At 52.0% G+C, this 15,369-nt stretch overlaps 1 protein-coding gene across 1 annotated transcript in view; it reads left to right on the top strand.

The window, feature by feature from the left end:
* The window catches only part of LOC144489632 (myosin-6-like), a gene marked incomplete at both ends in the record, with an annotated part of 57,614 nt that overhangs the window by 12,620 nt on the left and 29,625 nt on the right, over positions 1-15,369 (top strand). Inside the window, 4 exon segments of the mRNA XM_078207486.1 lie at positions 2,635-3,024; positions 5,368-5,494; positions 7,276-7,394; positions 9,011-9,207. Of these exon segments, the coding sequence (XP_078063612.1) occupies positions 2,635-3,024; positions 5,368-5,494; positions 7,276-7,394; positions 9,011-9,207 (833 nt within the window).

The raw sequence follows: 15,369 nt of genomic DNA, 5'->3' as shown, positions 1-15,369 counted from the left end.
CCCAATCCAGGCAACATCCTTGTTAATCTCCTCTGCACCCTTTCAATCTTTTCCACATCCTTCCTGTAATGAGGCGACCAGAACTGAGCACAGTACTCCAAGTGGGGTCTGACGAGGGTCTTATATAGCTGCATCATTATCCCCGGACTCCTAAACTCAATCCCTCGATTGATAAAGGCCAGCACACCACACGCCTTCTTAACCACCTCCTCCACCTGCGGGGCCGATTTTAGAGTCCTATGGACCCAGACCCCAAGGTCCTTCTGATCCTCTACAGTACGAAGAGTCTTTCCCTTAATATAGATGATCTGGAGGAGGGGACTGAGTGTAGGGTAACAAAGTTTGCAGACGACACAAAGATAAGTGGAAAAGTGAATCGTGTGGAGGACGGAGAAGGTCTGCAGAGAGATTTGGACAGGCTGAGTGAGTGGGCGAGGATCTGGCAGATGGAGTATAATGTTAACAAATGTGAGGTTATTCACTTTGGAAGAAATAATAGCAAATTGGATTATTATCTAAATGGAAAGAAATGACAACATGCTGCTGTGCAGAGGGACCTGGGGGTCCTTGTGCATGAGACGCAAAAACCCAGTCTGCAGGTACAACAGGTGATCAAGAAGGCAAATGGGATGTTGGCCTATATCGCAAGGGGGATAGAATATAAAAGCAGGGATGTCTTGATGCACCTGTACAGGGCATTGGTGAGGCCGCAGCTGGAATACTGTGTGCAGTTTTGGTCCCCTTATTTGCGGAAGGATATATTGGCCTTGGAGGGAGTGCAGAGAAGGTTCACCAGGTTGATACCGGAGATGAGAGGTGTTGATTATGAGGAGAGACTGAGCAGATTGGGTTTGTACTCGTTGGAATTTAGAAGGCTGAGGGGGGATCTTATAGAGACCTATAAGATAATGAAGGGGCTGGATAGGGTAGAACAGAGAACAGTACAGCACAGAACAGGCCCTTCGGCCCACGATGTTGTGCCGAGCTTTATTTGAAACCAAGATCAAGCTATCCCACTCCCTATCATCCTGGTGTGCTCCATGTGCCTATCCAATAACCGCTTAAATGTTCCTAAAGTGTCTGACTCCACTATCACTGCAGGCAGTCCATTCCACACCCCAACCACTCTCTGCGTAAAGAACCTACCTCTGATATCCTTCCTGTATCTCCCACCACGAACCCTATAGTTATGCCCCCTTGTAATAGCTCCATCCACCCGATGAAATAGTCTTTGAACGTTCACTCTATCTATCCCCTTCATCATTTTATAAACCTCTATTAAGTCTCCCCTCAGCCTCCTCCGCTCCAGAGAGAACAGCCCGAGCTCCCTCAACCTTTCCTCATAAGACCTACCCTCCAAACCAGGCAGCATCCTGGTAAATCTCCTCTGCACTCTTTCCAGCGCTTCCACATCTTTCTTATAGTGAGGTGACCAGAACTGCACACAATACTCCAAATGTGGTCTCACCAAGGTCCTGTACAGTTGCAGCATAACCCCACGGCTCTTAAACTCCAACCCCCTGTTAATAAAAGCTAACACACTATAGGCCTTCTTCACAGCTCTATCCACTTGAGTGGCAATCTTTAGAGATCTGTGGATATGGACCCCAAGATCTCTCTGTTCCTCCACAGTCTTCAGAACCCTACCTTTGACCCTGTAATCCACATTTAAATTAGTCCTACCAAAATGAATCACCTCACATTTATCAGGGTTAAACTCCATCTGCCATTTTTCAGCCCAGCTTTGCATCCTATCTATGTCTCTTTGCAGCCTACAACAGCCCTCCACCTCATCCACTACTCCACCAATCTTGGTGTCATCAGCAAATTTACTGATCCACCCTTCAGCCCCCTCCTCTAAGTCATTAATAAAAATCACAAAGAGCAGAGGACCGAGCACTGATCCCTGCGGCACTCCGCTAGCAACCTGCCTCCAGTCCGAAAGAGGTGGAGAGATTCTTTCCACTTCGAAAGGAAGCTAGAACTAGAGGGCACAGCCTCAAAATAAAGGGGGGGGTCAGTTTAGGACAGAGTTGAGGAGGAACTTCTTCTCTCAGAGGGTGGTGAATCTCTGGAATTCTCTGCCCACTGAAGTGGTGGAGGCTACCTCGTTGAATGTGTTTTAATCACGGATAGATGGATTCCTGATCGGTCAGGGAATTAGGTGTTATGGGGAGCAGGCGGGTGAGTGGAACTGATCCACTTCAGATCAGCCATGATCTTATTAAATGGCGGGGCAGGCTTGAGGGGCCAGATGGCCTACTCCTGCTCCTAGTTCTTATTGTACCCCTTCATCCCATTCGACCTGCCAAAACGGACCACTCCGCGTTTATCTGGGTTGAAGTCCATCTGCCACTTCTCCCGCCCAGTCTTGCATCCTATCTATGTCCCTCTATAACTTCTGACATCCCTCCAGACTATCCACAACCCCACCAACCTTCGTGTCGTCGGCAGACGTACCAACCCGTCCCTCCGCTGGGTGTAGGGTGGCGGACGCTGTTCCACTCTGGTCTTTTGGGCGTGGTTTCCGGAGCGGATGGTGAGGTTGGAGGGCAGTTGGGGAAGTTGGGTGGTGAGTGGCGGACGCTATTAAACTCTGCGCCGCCGGTCTCTCTCTCTCTCTCTCCCCCTCAGGCCCGTATTGAGGAGCTGGAGGAAGAACTGGAGGCAGAGCGGGCAGCCCGGGCGAAGATCGAGAAGCAACGCTCGGAGCTTTCGCGTGAGCTGGAGGAGATCAGCGAGCGGCTGGAGGAGGCGGGCGGAGCCACCACTGCCCAGGTGGAGATGAACAAGAAGCGGGAGGTCGAGTTCCTCAAGCTCCGGCGCGACTTCGAGGAGGCCACGCTCCAGCACGAGGCCACCTCGGCCGCCCTCCGCAAGAAGCACTCGGACTCCGCGGCCGAGCTGGGCGAACAGATCGACAACCTGCAGCGGGTCAAGCAGAAGCTGGAGAAGGAGAAGAGCGAGCTGAAGCTGGAACTGGACGACGTGTCCTCCAGCATGGAGCAGGTCGTCAAAGCGAAGGTGAGGTCGGCTGGAGAGAGTGAGGGCTGACTGGAAAATCCGAGGGTCAGCTAGAGAGTAATGGCAAACTGGAAAATCTGAGGGTCAGCTAGAGAGTAATAACAAACTGGAAAATCTGAGGGTCAGCTAGAGAGTAATGGCAAACTGGAAAATCTGAGGGTCAGCTAGAGAGTAATGGCAAACTGGAAAATCTGAGGGTCACCTGGAGAGTAATAGCAAACTGGAAAATCTGAGGGTTAGTTAGAGAGTTATGGCAAACTGCAAAATCTGAGGGGCACCTGGAGAGAGAGTAATGGCAAACTGGAAACTCTGAGGGTCAACTAGAGAGTAATAGCAAACTGGAAAATCTGAGGGTCAACTAGAGAGTAATAGCAAACTGGAAAATCTGAGGGTCAGCTCGAGAGTATTGGCAAACTGGAAAATCTGAGGGTCGGCGAGAGAGTAATGGCAAACTGGAAAATCTGGGGGTCAGCGAGAGAGTAATGGCAAACTGGAAAATCTGAGGGTCACCTAGAGAGTAATGGCAAACTGGAAAATTTAAGGGTCAGCTGGAGAGTAATGGCAAACTGGAAAATCTGAGGATCACCTAGAGTGTAATAACAAACTGGAAAATCTGAGGATCAGCTGGAGAGAGAGTAATGGCAAACTGGCAAATCTGAGGGTCAACTAGAGAGTAATAGCAAACCGGAAAATCTGAGGGTCAGTGAGAGAGTAATGGCAAACTGGAAAATCTGAGGGTCACCTAGAGAGTAATGGCAAACTGGAAACTCTGAGGGTCAACTAGAGAGTAATAGCAAACTGGAAAATCTGAGGGTCAGCTCGAGAGTAATGGCAAACTGGAAAATCTGAGGGTCGGCGAGAGAGTAATGGCAAACTGGAAAATCTGGGGGTCAGCAAGAGAGTAATGGCAAACTGGAAAATCTGAGGGTCACCTAGAGAGTAATGGCAAACTGGAAAATTTAAGGGTCAGCTGGAGAGTAATGGCAAACTGGAAAATCTGAGGATCACCTAGAGTGTAATAACAAACTGGAAAATCTGAGGATCAGCTGGAGAGAGAGTAATGGCAAACTGGCAAATCTGAGGGTCAACTAGAGAGTAATAGCAAACCGGAAAATCTGAGGGTCAGTGAGAGAGTAATGGCAAACTGGAAAATCTGAGGGTCACCTAGAGAGTAATGGCAAACTGGAAACTCTGAGGGTCAACTAGAGAGTAATAGCAAACTGGAAAATCTGAGGGTCAGCTCGAGAGTAATGGCAAACTGGAAAATCTGAGGGTCGGCGAGAGAGTAATGGCAAACTGGAAAATCTGGGGGTCAGCAAGAGAGTAATGGCAAACTGGAAAATCTGAGGGTCACCTAGAGAGTAATGGCAAACTGGAAAATTTAAGGGTCAGCTGGAGAGTAATGGCAAACTGGAAAATCTGAGGATCACCTAGAGTGTAATAACAAACTGGAAAATCTGAGGATCAGCTGGAGAGAGAGTCATGGCAAACTGGAAAATCTGAGGGTCAACTAGAGAGTAATAGCAAACCGGAAAATCTGAGGGTCGGCGAGAGAGTAATGGCAAACTGGAAAATTTAAGGGTCAGCTGGAGAGTAGTGGCAAACTGGAAAATCTGAGGATCACCTAGAGTGTAATGGCAAACTGGAAAATCTGAGAGTTAGCTAGAGTGTAATGGCAAACTGGAAAGTCTGAGGATCAGCTAGAGAGGAATGGCAAATTGCAAAATCTGAGGGCCAGCTAGAGAGTAATAGCAAACTGGAAAATCTGAGGATCACCTGGAGAGTAATAGCAAACTGGAAAATCTGAGGATCACCTGGAGAGTAATAGCAAACTGGAAAATCTGAGGGTCAGCGAGAGAGTAATAGCAAACTGGAAAATCTGAGGGTCGGCTAGAGAGTAATGGTGAACTGGAAAATCTGAGGATCACCAAGAGAGCAATGGCAAACTGGAAAATCTGAGAGTCAGCTAGAGAGTAATGGTGAACTGGAAAATCTGAGGGTCGGCGAGAGAGTAATGGCAAACTGGAAAATCTGAGGATCACCTAGAGTGTAATAACAAACTGGAAAATCTGAGGATCAGCTGGAGAGAGAGTCATGGCAAACTGGAAAATCTGAGGGTCAACTAGAGAGTAATAGCAAACCGGAAAATCTGAGGGTCAGTGAGAGAGTAATGGCAAACTGGAAAATTTAAGGGTCAGCTGGAAAATCTGAGGCCTCGGCTGGAGACTAATGGTAAACTCCGAGGGTTAGCGATGAGAATCGGGAAGGTTTATAAACTAGAAGGGGGGGGGGGGTGGAGACTCACCCTTTGGAGAATGAGCTGAGGTTCCCTTGTCGTTGCAGGTTAACCTGGAGAAGATGTGCAGAACACTGGAGGACCAGATGAATGAGTACAGAACGAAATCGGAGGAAGGTCAGAGGATGATCAACGATTTCGCCACCAACAAGGCCAAACTCCAGTCAGAAAATGGTGAGACCCCAACGGCCTGCCTTGATATAGCCTCTTCAGCATCCCGGGTGCACAGGTCGATCCCAGTCTGTGTGTGTGAGTGAGTGTAAAATCATAGAATCTCTACAGTGCGGAGGGAGGCCATTCGACCCATCGAGGCTGCACCGACCACAATCCCACCCAGGCCCTATCCCCGTAACACCGCATATTAACCCAGCTAATCCCCCTGACATGAAGGAGCAACTTAGCATGGCCAATCCACCCAACCTACACATCTTTGGACACTAAGGGGCAATTTAGCATGGCCAATCACCCAACCTACACATCTTTGGACACTAAGGGACAATTTAGCATGGCCAATCCACCCAACCTACACATCTTTGGACACTAAGGGGCAATTTAGCATGGCCAATCCACCTAACCTACACATCTTTGGACACTAAGGGGCAATTTAGCATGGCCAATCCACCTAACCTACACATCTTTGGACACTAAGGGGCAATTTAGCATGGCCAATCCACCTAACCTACACATCTTTGGACACTAAGGGGCAATTTAGCATGGCCAATCCACCTAACCTACACATCTTTGGACACTAAGGGGCAATTTAGCATGGCCAATCCACCTAACCTACACATCTTTGGACACTAAGGGGCAATTTAGCATGGCCAATCCACCTAACCTACACATCTTTGGACACTAAGGGACAATTTAGCATGGCCAATCCACCTAACCTGCACATCTTTGGACACTAAGGGACAATTTAGCATGGCCAATCCACCTAACCTACACATCTTTGGACACTAAGGGGCAATTTAGCATGGCCAATCCACCTAACCTGCACATCTTTGGACACTAAGGGGCAATTTAGCATGGCCAATCCCCCTAACCTAGACATCTTTGGACACTAAGGGGCAATTTAGCATGGCCAATCCACCTAACCTACACATCTTTGGACACTAAGGGGCAATTTAGCATGGCCAATCCACCCAACCTACACATCTTTGGACACTAAGGGGCAATTTAGCACGGCCAATCCACCTAACCCACACATCTTTGGACACTAAGGGGCAATTTAGCATGGCCAATCCACCTAACCTCCACATCTTTGGACACTAAGGGGCAATTTAGCATGGCTAATCCACCTAACCTACACATCTTTGGACACTAAGGGGCAATTTAACATGGCCAATCCACCTAAGCTAAGGACTGCGGGAGGAAACTGGAGCACCCGGAGGAAACCCACGCAGACACGGGGAGAATGTGCAAACTCCACACAGACAGTGACCCAAGCCGGGAATTGAACCCGGGTCCCTGGCGCAGTGAGGCAGCAGCGCTAACCACTGTGTGAGAGTGTGTGTGAATGTGTGTGGTAGGGAGACATAGAGAGGGAGGGACACACACAGACACACACACACAGAGACACACAGACACACACAGAGAGAGAGAGAGTGACAGAGACTGAGGGACACAGAGACAGAGAGAGAGAGAGAGTGAGATAGAGACACAAAGAGCGAGAGACATGGACAGAGAGAGAGATAGAGAGACAGAGGGACACAGATATAGAGAGACACAGAGACAGAGAGAGATAGAGAGACAGAGGGACACAGAGACAGAGGGACACAGATATAGAGAGAGAGACACAGAGGGTGAGAGAGACAGAGAAAGACAGAGGGTGTGAGAGAGGACATGGGGGGGACCAGGACAGGTTGTTGGTGATCTGGACACCTAGAAACCTGAAGCTCCCGACCCTTTCCACTTCGTCCCTGGTGAATCCTATTCCCTCTCTCTCCCCTCTGCAGGAGAGCTGGTTCGACAACTGGAGGAGAAAGAAGCTTTGGTCACACAACTCACCCGGGGGAAGCTCTTATACACCCAGCAGGTGGAAGACCTGAAGAGGCAGCTGGATGAAGAACTGAAGGTGAGATAGAACCGGGAGAGCTGGGGCTGAATGGCCTCCTCCTGTTCCTGTGTAACAGGCTCGAGAGAGAGAGAGGGGCTGAATGGTCTCCTCCTGTTCCTGTGTAACAGGCTCGAGAGAGAGAGAGGGGCTGAATGGCCTCCTCCTGTTCCTGTGTAACAGGCTCGAGGGGCTGAATGGCCTCCTCCTGTTCCTGTGTAACAGGCTGGAGAGAGAGGGGCTGAATGGCCTCCTCCTGTTCCTGTGTAACAGGCTGGAGAGAGAGAGAGGGGCTGAATGGCCTCCTCCTGTTCCTGTATAACAGGCTCAAGAGAGAGGGGCTGAATGGCCTCCTCCTGTTCCTGTGTAACAGGCTCGAGAGAGAGAGAGGGGCTGAATGGCCTCCTCCTGTTCCTGTGTAACAGGCTGGAGAGAGAGGGGCTGAATGGCCTCCTCCTGTTCCTGTGTAACAGGCTCGAGAGAGAGGGGCTGAATGGCCTCCTCCTGTCCCTGTGTAACAGTCTGGAGAGAGAGGGGCTGAATGGCCTCCTCCTGTTCCTGTGTAACAGGCTTGAGAGAGAGAGAGGGGCTGAATGGCCTCCTCCTGTTCCTGTGTAACAGGCTGGAGAAGGGGCTGAATGGCCTCCTCCTGTTCCTGTGTAACAGGCTCGAGAGAGAGGGGCTGAATGGCCTCCTCCTGTTCCTGTGTAACAGGCTGGAGAGAGAGGGGCTGAATGGTCTCCTCCTGTTCCTGTATAACAGGCTCAAGAGAGAGGGGCTGAATGGCCTCCTCCTGTTCCTGTGTAACAGGCTTGAGAGAGAGAGAGGGGCTGAATGGCCTCCTCCTGTTCCTGTGTAACAGGCTGGAGAGAGAGGGGCTGAATGGCCTCCTCCTGTTCCTGTGTAACAGGCTCGAGAGAGAGGGGCTGAATGGCCTCCTCCTGTTCCTGTGTAACAGGCTCGAGGGGCTGAATGGCCTCCTCCTGTTCTTGTGTAACAGGCTCGAGGGGCTGAAAGGCCTCCTCCTGTTCCTGTGTAACAGGCTCGAGAGAGAGGGGCTGAATGGCCTCCTCCTGTTCCTTGGTGCCAGGTTTGCAGTGGGCAGGGAGGATTTGGATTTGGGTGGGAGATCCGGATAGAGAATTGTACAATCTATCGATTCACCAGTTCCGGGTTTTAATCATTCTCTCTGTCTCTCTCTCTCTGTCTCTCTCTCTGTCTCTCTCTCTGTCTCTCTCTCTCTCTCTCTGTCTCTCTCTCTCTGTCTCGCTCCCTCTCTCTCTCTGTCTCTCTCTCTCTGTCTCTCTCTCTCTGTCTCTCTCTCTCTCTATGTCTCTCTCTCTCTCTCTCTCTGTCTCTCTCTCTCTGTCTCTCTCTCTCTGTCTCTCTCGCTCTGTCTCTCTCTCTGTCTCTCTCTCTGTCTCTCTCTGTCTCTCTCTCTCTCTGTCTCTCTCGCTCTGTCTCTCTCTCTCTCTATGTCTCTCTCTCTCTCTCTGTCTCTCTCTCTCTGTCTCTCTCTCTCTCTCTGTCTCTCTCTCTCTCTCTCTGTCTCTCTCTCTCTGTCTCTCTCTCTGTCTCTCTCTCTCTCTCTCTGTCTGTCTCTCTCTCTCTCTCGTTCTCCCTCTCTCCCTCCACAGGCGAAGAATGCTCTAGCCCATGCTGTGCAGTCAGCTCGTCACGACTCGGACCTCCTTCGGGAACAATACGAGGAGGAACAGGAGGCCAAGGGTGAGCTGCAACGCGCCCTGTCCAAGGCCAACTCCGAGGTGGCTGGGTGGAGGACCAAGTACGAGACCGACGCAATCCAGCGCACCGAAGAACTGGAAGAAGCCAAGTACGTCCCCGGGGCCGAGGGAGAGGGAGCGGGGCCGGCCCAGAGGCCTGGGTGCTGAGTTAGCCTAAAGTGGCCACATCAGGTGCCTGGACTGGGGAGGGGATATAGGAAAGGCCTCAGGCTTCATTTGAGGCCTAGTGCTGAGTTGCCTTAAAAGAGGGGGCATCCGTTCACGGACTGGGCAGGGGATTCAGGAAAGGCCCAGGCTGCATTTGAGGCCTAGTGATGAGTTGGCTCAAAAGAGGGTCGCATCACTACCCAGCCTGGACAAGAGATGCAGGAAGGGCCCAGGCTGCATTTCGGGCCTAGTGTTAGGTTGTCGTAAAAGAGGGTCACCTCAGTACCCAGGCTGGGCAAGGGATGCAGGAAAGGCCCAGGCTGCATTTCGGGCCTCGTGCTGAGTTGGCTTAAAAGAGGGTCACGTCAGTACCCAGACTGGGCCAGAGATGCAGGAAAGGCCTCGGCTTCATTTCAGGCCTAGTGTTAGGTTGTCGTTAAAGAGGGTCACGTCAATACCCAGACTGGGTAGGGGTTGCAGGAAAGGCCCAGGCTGCATTTCGGGCCTAGTGCTGAGTTGGCTTAAAAGAGGGTCACGTCAGTACCCAGACTGGGCCAGAGATGCAGGAAAGGCTGAGGCTTCATTTCAGGCCTAGTGTTAGGTTGACTTAAAAGAGGGTCACATTACGACCCAGACTGGGCAGGGGATGCAGGAAAGGCCCAGGCTGCATTTGGGGCCTAGTGCTGAGTTGGCCAAAGTTGTGAGGTGATAGATCTCCCATAGTCCTCCTCTGGAGCTGGAAGATGCCAAGTACGTCCCTGGGGCCGAGGGGGAGGGAGCCAGGCAGGCCCAGGCTCCAGCCCAGAGGCCTGGGTGCTGGGTTAGTCTAAAGTGGCCACATCGGGTGCCTGGACTGGAGAGGGGATATCGGAAAGGCCCCCGGCTGCATTTGGGGCCTAGTGTTAGGTTGGCGTAAAAGAGGGCCACATCAGTACCCAGATTGGGCAAGAGTTGCAGGAAAGGCCCAGGTTGCATTTGGGGCCTAGTGTTAGGTTGGCATAAAAGAGGGCCACATCAGTACCCAGATTGGGCAAGAGATGCAGGAAAGGCCCAGGTTGTATTTGGGGCCTAGTGTTAGGTTGGCGTAAAAGAGGGTCCCACCAGTACCCAGATTGGGCAAGAGATGCAGGAAAGGCTGAGGCTTCATTTCAGGCCTAGTGTTAGGTTGACTTAAAAGAGGGTCACATTACGACCCAGACTGGGCAGGGGATGCAGGAAAGGCCCAGGCTGCATTTGGGGCCTAGTGCTGAGTTGGCCAAAGTTGTGAGGTGATAGATCTCCCATAGTCCTCCTCTGGAGCTGGAAGATGCCAAGTACGTCCCTGGGGCCGAGGGGGAGGGAGCCAGGCAGGCCCAGGCTCCAGCCCAGAGGCCTGGGTGCTGGGTTAGTCTAAAGTGGCCACATCGGGTGCCTGGACTGGAGAGGGGATATCGGAAAGGCCCCCGGCTGCATTTGGGGCCTAGTGTTAGGTTGGCGTAAAAGAGGGCCACATCAGTACCCAGATTGGGCAAGAGTTGCAGGAAAGGCCCAGGTTGCATTTGGGGCCTAGTGTTAGGTTGGCGTAAAAGAGGGCCACATCAGTACCCAGATTGGGCAAGAGATGCAGGAAAGGCCCAGGTTGCATTTGGGGCCTAGTGTTAGGTTGGCGTAAAAGAGGGTCCCACCAGTACCCAGATTGGGCAAGAGATGCAGGAAGGGCCCAGGTTGTATTTGGGGCCGAGCGCTGAGTTGGCCAAAGGATGCCAGGGGCAAGTTTGTGAGGTGATGGCCCCTCCCCCATAGTCTGTCCTCCTCATTGCTTGAACTGACAATTGCGACTGCGTCAGGAGCGGAATGAGGGGCCATTCTTTTTAATTTAGTTTTCCATGCGGGCGTGGCTGGCTAGATTAGTATTTATTGCCCATCCCTAGTTGCCCTTGGAGGGCAGTTGAGAGACAACCACATTGCTGTGGCTCTGGAGTCACATGGAGGCCAGACCGGGGTAAGGACGGCAGATTTCCTTCCCTAAAGGGAACCAGATGGGTTTTTCCCCACAATGGGTCATCAGTAGATTCTTAATCCCAGATATTTTTTATTGAATTCAAATTCCACCATCTGTCGCGGGCGGGATTCGAACCCGGGACCCCCAGAACATTGATTTAGATTTGATTTATTATTGTCACATGTATTAACATACAGTAAAAAGTATTGTTTCTTGCGCACTATACAGACAAAGCATACCATTCATAGAGAAGGAAAGGAGAGGGTGCAGAATGTAGTGTTACAGTCATAGCTAGGGTGTAGAGAAAGATCAACTTAGTGCGAGGTAGGTCCATTCAAAAGTCTGACAGCAGCAGCAGGGAAGAAGCTGTTCTTGAGTCGGTCGGTCCGTGACCTCAGACTTTCGTATCTTTTTCCCCGACGGAAGAAGGTGGAAGAGAGAATGTCCGGGGTGTGCGTGGGGGTCCTTAATTAGGAATTATTACATTAACACTGCAATGAAGTTACTGTGAAAATCCCCTAGTCGCCACACTCCTGTTTGGGTAACACTGAGGGAGAGTTTAGCACCCTAACCAGCACGTCTTTCGGACTGCGGGAGGAAACCGGAGCACCCGGAGGAAACCCACGCAGACACGGGGAGAACGTGCAGACTCCGCACAGACAGTGACCCGAGCCGGGAATCGAACCCGGGTCCCTGGCGCTGTGAGGCAGCAGCGCTAACCCACTGTGCCACAAGTTTCTGGATTAAGAGTCGATCGATAATACCACTAGGTCATCGCCTCCCGAGGATTTTCACCCCAGCGAAGGAACGGCCGATATATTTCCAAGTCGGGGATGGTGAGTGACTCGGAGGGGGATCCTCCAGGTGGTGGCGTTCACCAGGTATCTGCTGCCCCCCCCCTTGTCCTTCTAGATGGTAGAGGTGGCGGGTTTGGAAGGTGCTGTCGAAGGAGCCTCGGCGAGTCGCTGCGGCGCATCTTGTAGACGGTACACACGGCTGCCGCTGTGCGTGGGTGGTGGAGGGAGTGAATGTTGGCGTTAGCGTGTCGATCGAGCGGGGGGTGGGGGGCTGCTTTGTCCTGGATGGTGTCGAGCTTCTCAAGTGTTGTTGGGAGCCGCACTCATCCAGGCAAGTGGAGATTGTTGTTGGAGAGGCGCACTCATCCAGGCAAGTGGAGATTGTTGTTGGAGAGGCGCACTCATCCAGGCAAGTGGAGATTGTTGTTGGGAGTCGCACTCATCCAGGCAAGTGGAGATTGTTGTTGGGAGCCGCACTCATCCAGGCAAGTGGAGATTGTTGTTGGGAGCCGCACTCATCCAGGCAAGTGGAGATTGTTGTTGGGAGCCGCACTCATCCAGGCAAGTGGAGATTGTTGTTGGAGCCGCACTCATCCAGGCAAGTGGAGATTGTTGTTGGAGCCGCACTCATCCAGGCGAGTGGAGATTGTTGTTGGAGAGGCGCACTCATCCAGGCAAGTGGAGATTGTTGTTGGAGCCGCACTCATCCAGGCAAGTGGAGATTGTTGTTGGAGAGGCGCACTCATCCAGGCAAGTGGAGATTGTTGTGGGAGAGCCGCACTCATCCAGGCAAGTGGAGATTGTTGTTGGAGCCGCACTCATCCAGGCAAGTGGAGATTGTTGTTGGAGCCGCACTCATCCAGGCAAGTGGAGATTGTTGTTGGAGAGGCGCACTCATCCAGGCAAGTGGAGATTGTTGTTGGAGAGGCGCACTCATCCAGGCAAGTGGAGATTGTTGTTGGGAGCCGCACTCATCCAGGCAAGTGGAGATTGTTGTTGGAGAGGCGCACTCATCCAGGCAAGTGGAGATTGTTGTTGGAGCCGCACTCATCCAGGCAAGTGGAGATTGTTGTTGGAGAGGCGCACTCATCCAGGCAAGTGGAGATTGTTGTTGGAGCCGCACTCATCCAGGCAAGTGGAGATTGTTGTTGGAGAGGCGCACTCATCCAGGCAAGTGGAGATTGTTGTTGGAAAGGCGCACTCATCCAGGCAAGTGGAGATTATTGTTGGAGAGGCGCACTCATCCAGGCAAGTGGAGATTGTTGTTGGAGAGGCGCACTCATCCAGGCAAGTGGAGATTGTTGTTGGAGAGGCGCACTCATCCAGGCAAGTGGGTATTGTTGTTGGAGCCGCACTCATCCAGGCAAGTGGAGATTGTTGTTGGAGAGGCGCACTCATCCAGGCAAGTGGAGATTATTGTTGGAGAGGCGCACTCATCCAGGCGAGTGGAGATTGTTGTTGGAGAGGCGCACTCATCCAGGCAAGTGGAGATTGTTGTTGGAGAGGCGCACTCATCCAGGCAAGTGGAGATTGTTGTTGGAGAGGCGCACTCATCCAGGCAAGTGGGGATTATTGTTGGAGAGGCGCACTCATCCAGGCAAGTGGAGATTGTTGTTGGAGAGGCGCACTCATCCAGGCAAGTGGGGATTATTGTTGGAGAGGCGCACTCATCCAGGCGAGTGGAGATTGTTGTTGGAGAGGCGCACTCATCCAGGCAAGTGGAGATTGTTGTTGGAGAGGCGCACTCATCCAGGCAAGTGGAGATTGTTGTTGGAGAGGCGCACTCATCCAGGCAAGTGGGGATTATTGTTGGAGAGGCGCACTCATCCAGGCAAGTGGAGATTGTTGTTGGAGAGGCGCACTCATCCAGGCAAGTGGGGATTATTGTTGGAGAGGCGCACTCATCCAGGCAAGTGGAGATTGTTGTTGGAGAGGCGCACTCATCCAGGCAAGTGGAGATTGTTGTTGGAGAGGCGCACTCATCCAGGCAAGTGGAGATTGTTGTTGGAGAGGCGCACTCATCCAGGCAAGTGGGGATTATTGTTGGAGAGGCGCACTCATCCAGGCAAGTGGGGATTGTTGTTGGAGAGGCGCACTCATCCAGGCAAGTGGGGATTATTGTTGGAGAGGCGCACTCATCCAGGCAAGTGGGGATTATTGTTGGAGAGGCGCACTCATCCAGGCAAGTGGGGATTATTGTTGGAGAGGCGCACTCATCCAGGCAAGTGGAGATTGTTGTTGGAGAGGCGCACTCATCCAGGCAAGTGGGGATTATTGTTGGAGAGCCGCACTCATCCAGGCAAGTGGAGATTGTTGTTGGAGAGGCGCACTCATCCAGGCAAGTGGAGATTGTTATTGGGAGCCGCACTCATCCAGGCAAGTGGAGATTATTGTTGGAGAGGCGCACTCATCCAGGCAAGTGGAGATTGTTGTTGGGAGCCACACTCATCCAGGCGAGTGGAGATTGTTGTTGGGAGCCACACTCATCCAGGCGAGTGGAGATTGTTGTTGGGAGCCGCACTCATCCAGGCAAGTGGAGATTGTTGTTGGAGAGGCGCACTCATCCAGGCAAGTGGGTATTGTTGTTGGAGCTGCACTCATCCAGGCAAGTGGAGATTATTGTTGGAGAGGCACTCATCCAGGCGAGTGGAGATTGTTGTTGGGAGCCGCACTCATCCAGGCAAGTGGAGATTGTTGTTGGAGAGCTGCACTCATCCAGGCAAGTGGAGATTGTTGTTGGAGAGGCGCACTCATCCAGGCAAGTGGAGATTATTGTTGGAGAGGCGCACTCATCCAGGCAAGTGGAGATTGTTGTTGGAGAGGCGCACTCATCCAGGCAAGTGGAGATTGTTGTTGGAGAGGCGCACTCATCCAGGCAAGTGGAGATTGTTGTTGGAGAGGCGCACTCATCCAGGCAAGTGGAGATTGTTGTTGGAGAGCCGCACTCATCCAGGCAAGTGGAGATTGTTGTTGGAGAGGCGCACTCATCCAGGCAAGTGGAGATTGTTGTTGGAGAGGCGCACTCATCCAGGCAAGTGGAGATTGTTGTTGGAGAGGCGCACTCATCCAGGCAAGTGGAGATTGTTGTTGGGGAGCCGCACTCATCCAGGCAAGTGGAGATTGTTGTTGGAGAGCCGCACTCATCCAGGCAAGTGGAGATTGTTGTTGGAGAGTCACTCATCCAGGCGAGTGGAGATTGTTGTTGGAGAGGCGCACTCATCCAGGCAAGTGGAGATTGTTGTTGGAGAGGCGCACTCATCCAGGCGAGTGGAGAGTATTCCATCGCACTCCTGACTTGTGTCCTTGTAGATGGCGGACAGGCTTTG

The sequence above is a fragment of the Mustelus asterias genome, unplaced genomic scaffold (genome assembly GCF_964213995.1).
Source record: "Mustelus asterias unplaced genomic scaffold, sMusAst1.hap1.1 HAP1_SCAFFOLD_2374, whole genome shotgun sequence".
NCBI lineage: Eukaryota > Metazoa > Chordata > Chondrichthyes > Carcharhiniformes > Triakidae > Mustelus > Mustelus asterias.
Note: the sequence above shows the minus strand (reverse complement) of the source record. Positions and strands in the feature narration are given on the sequence as shown.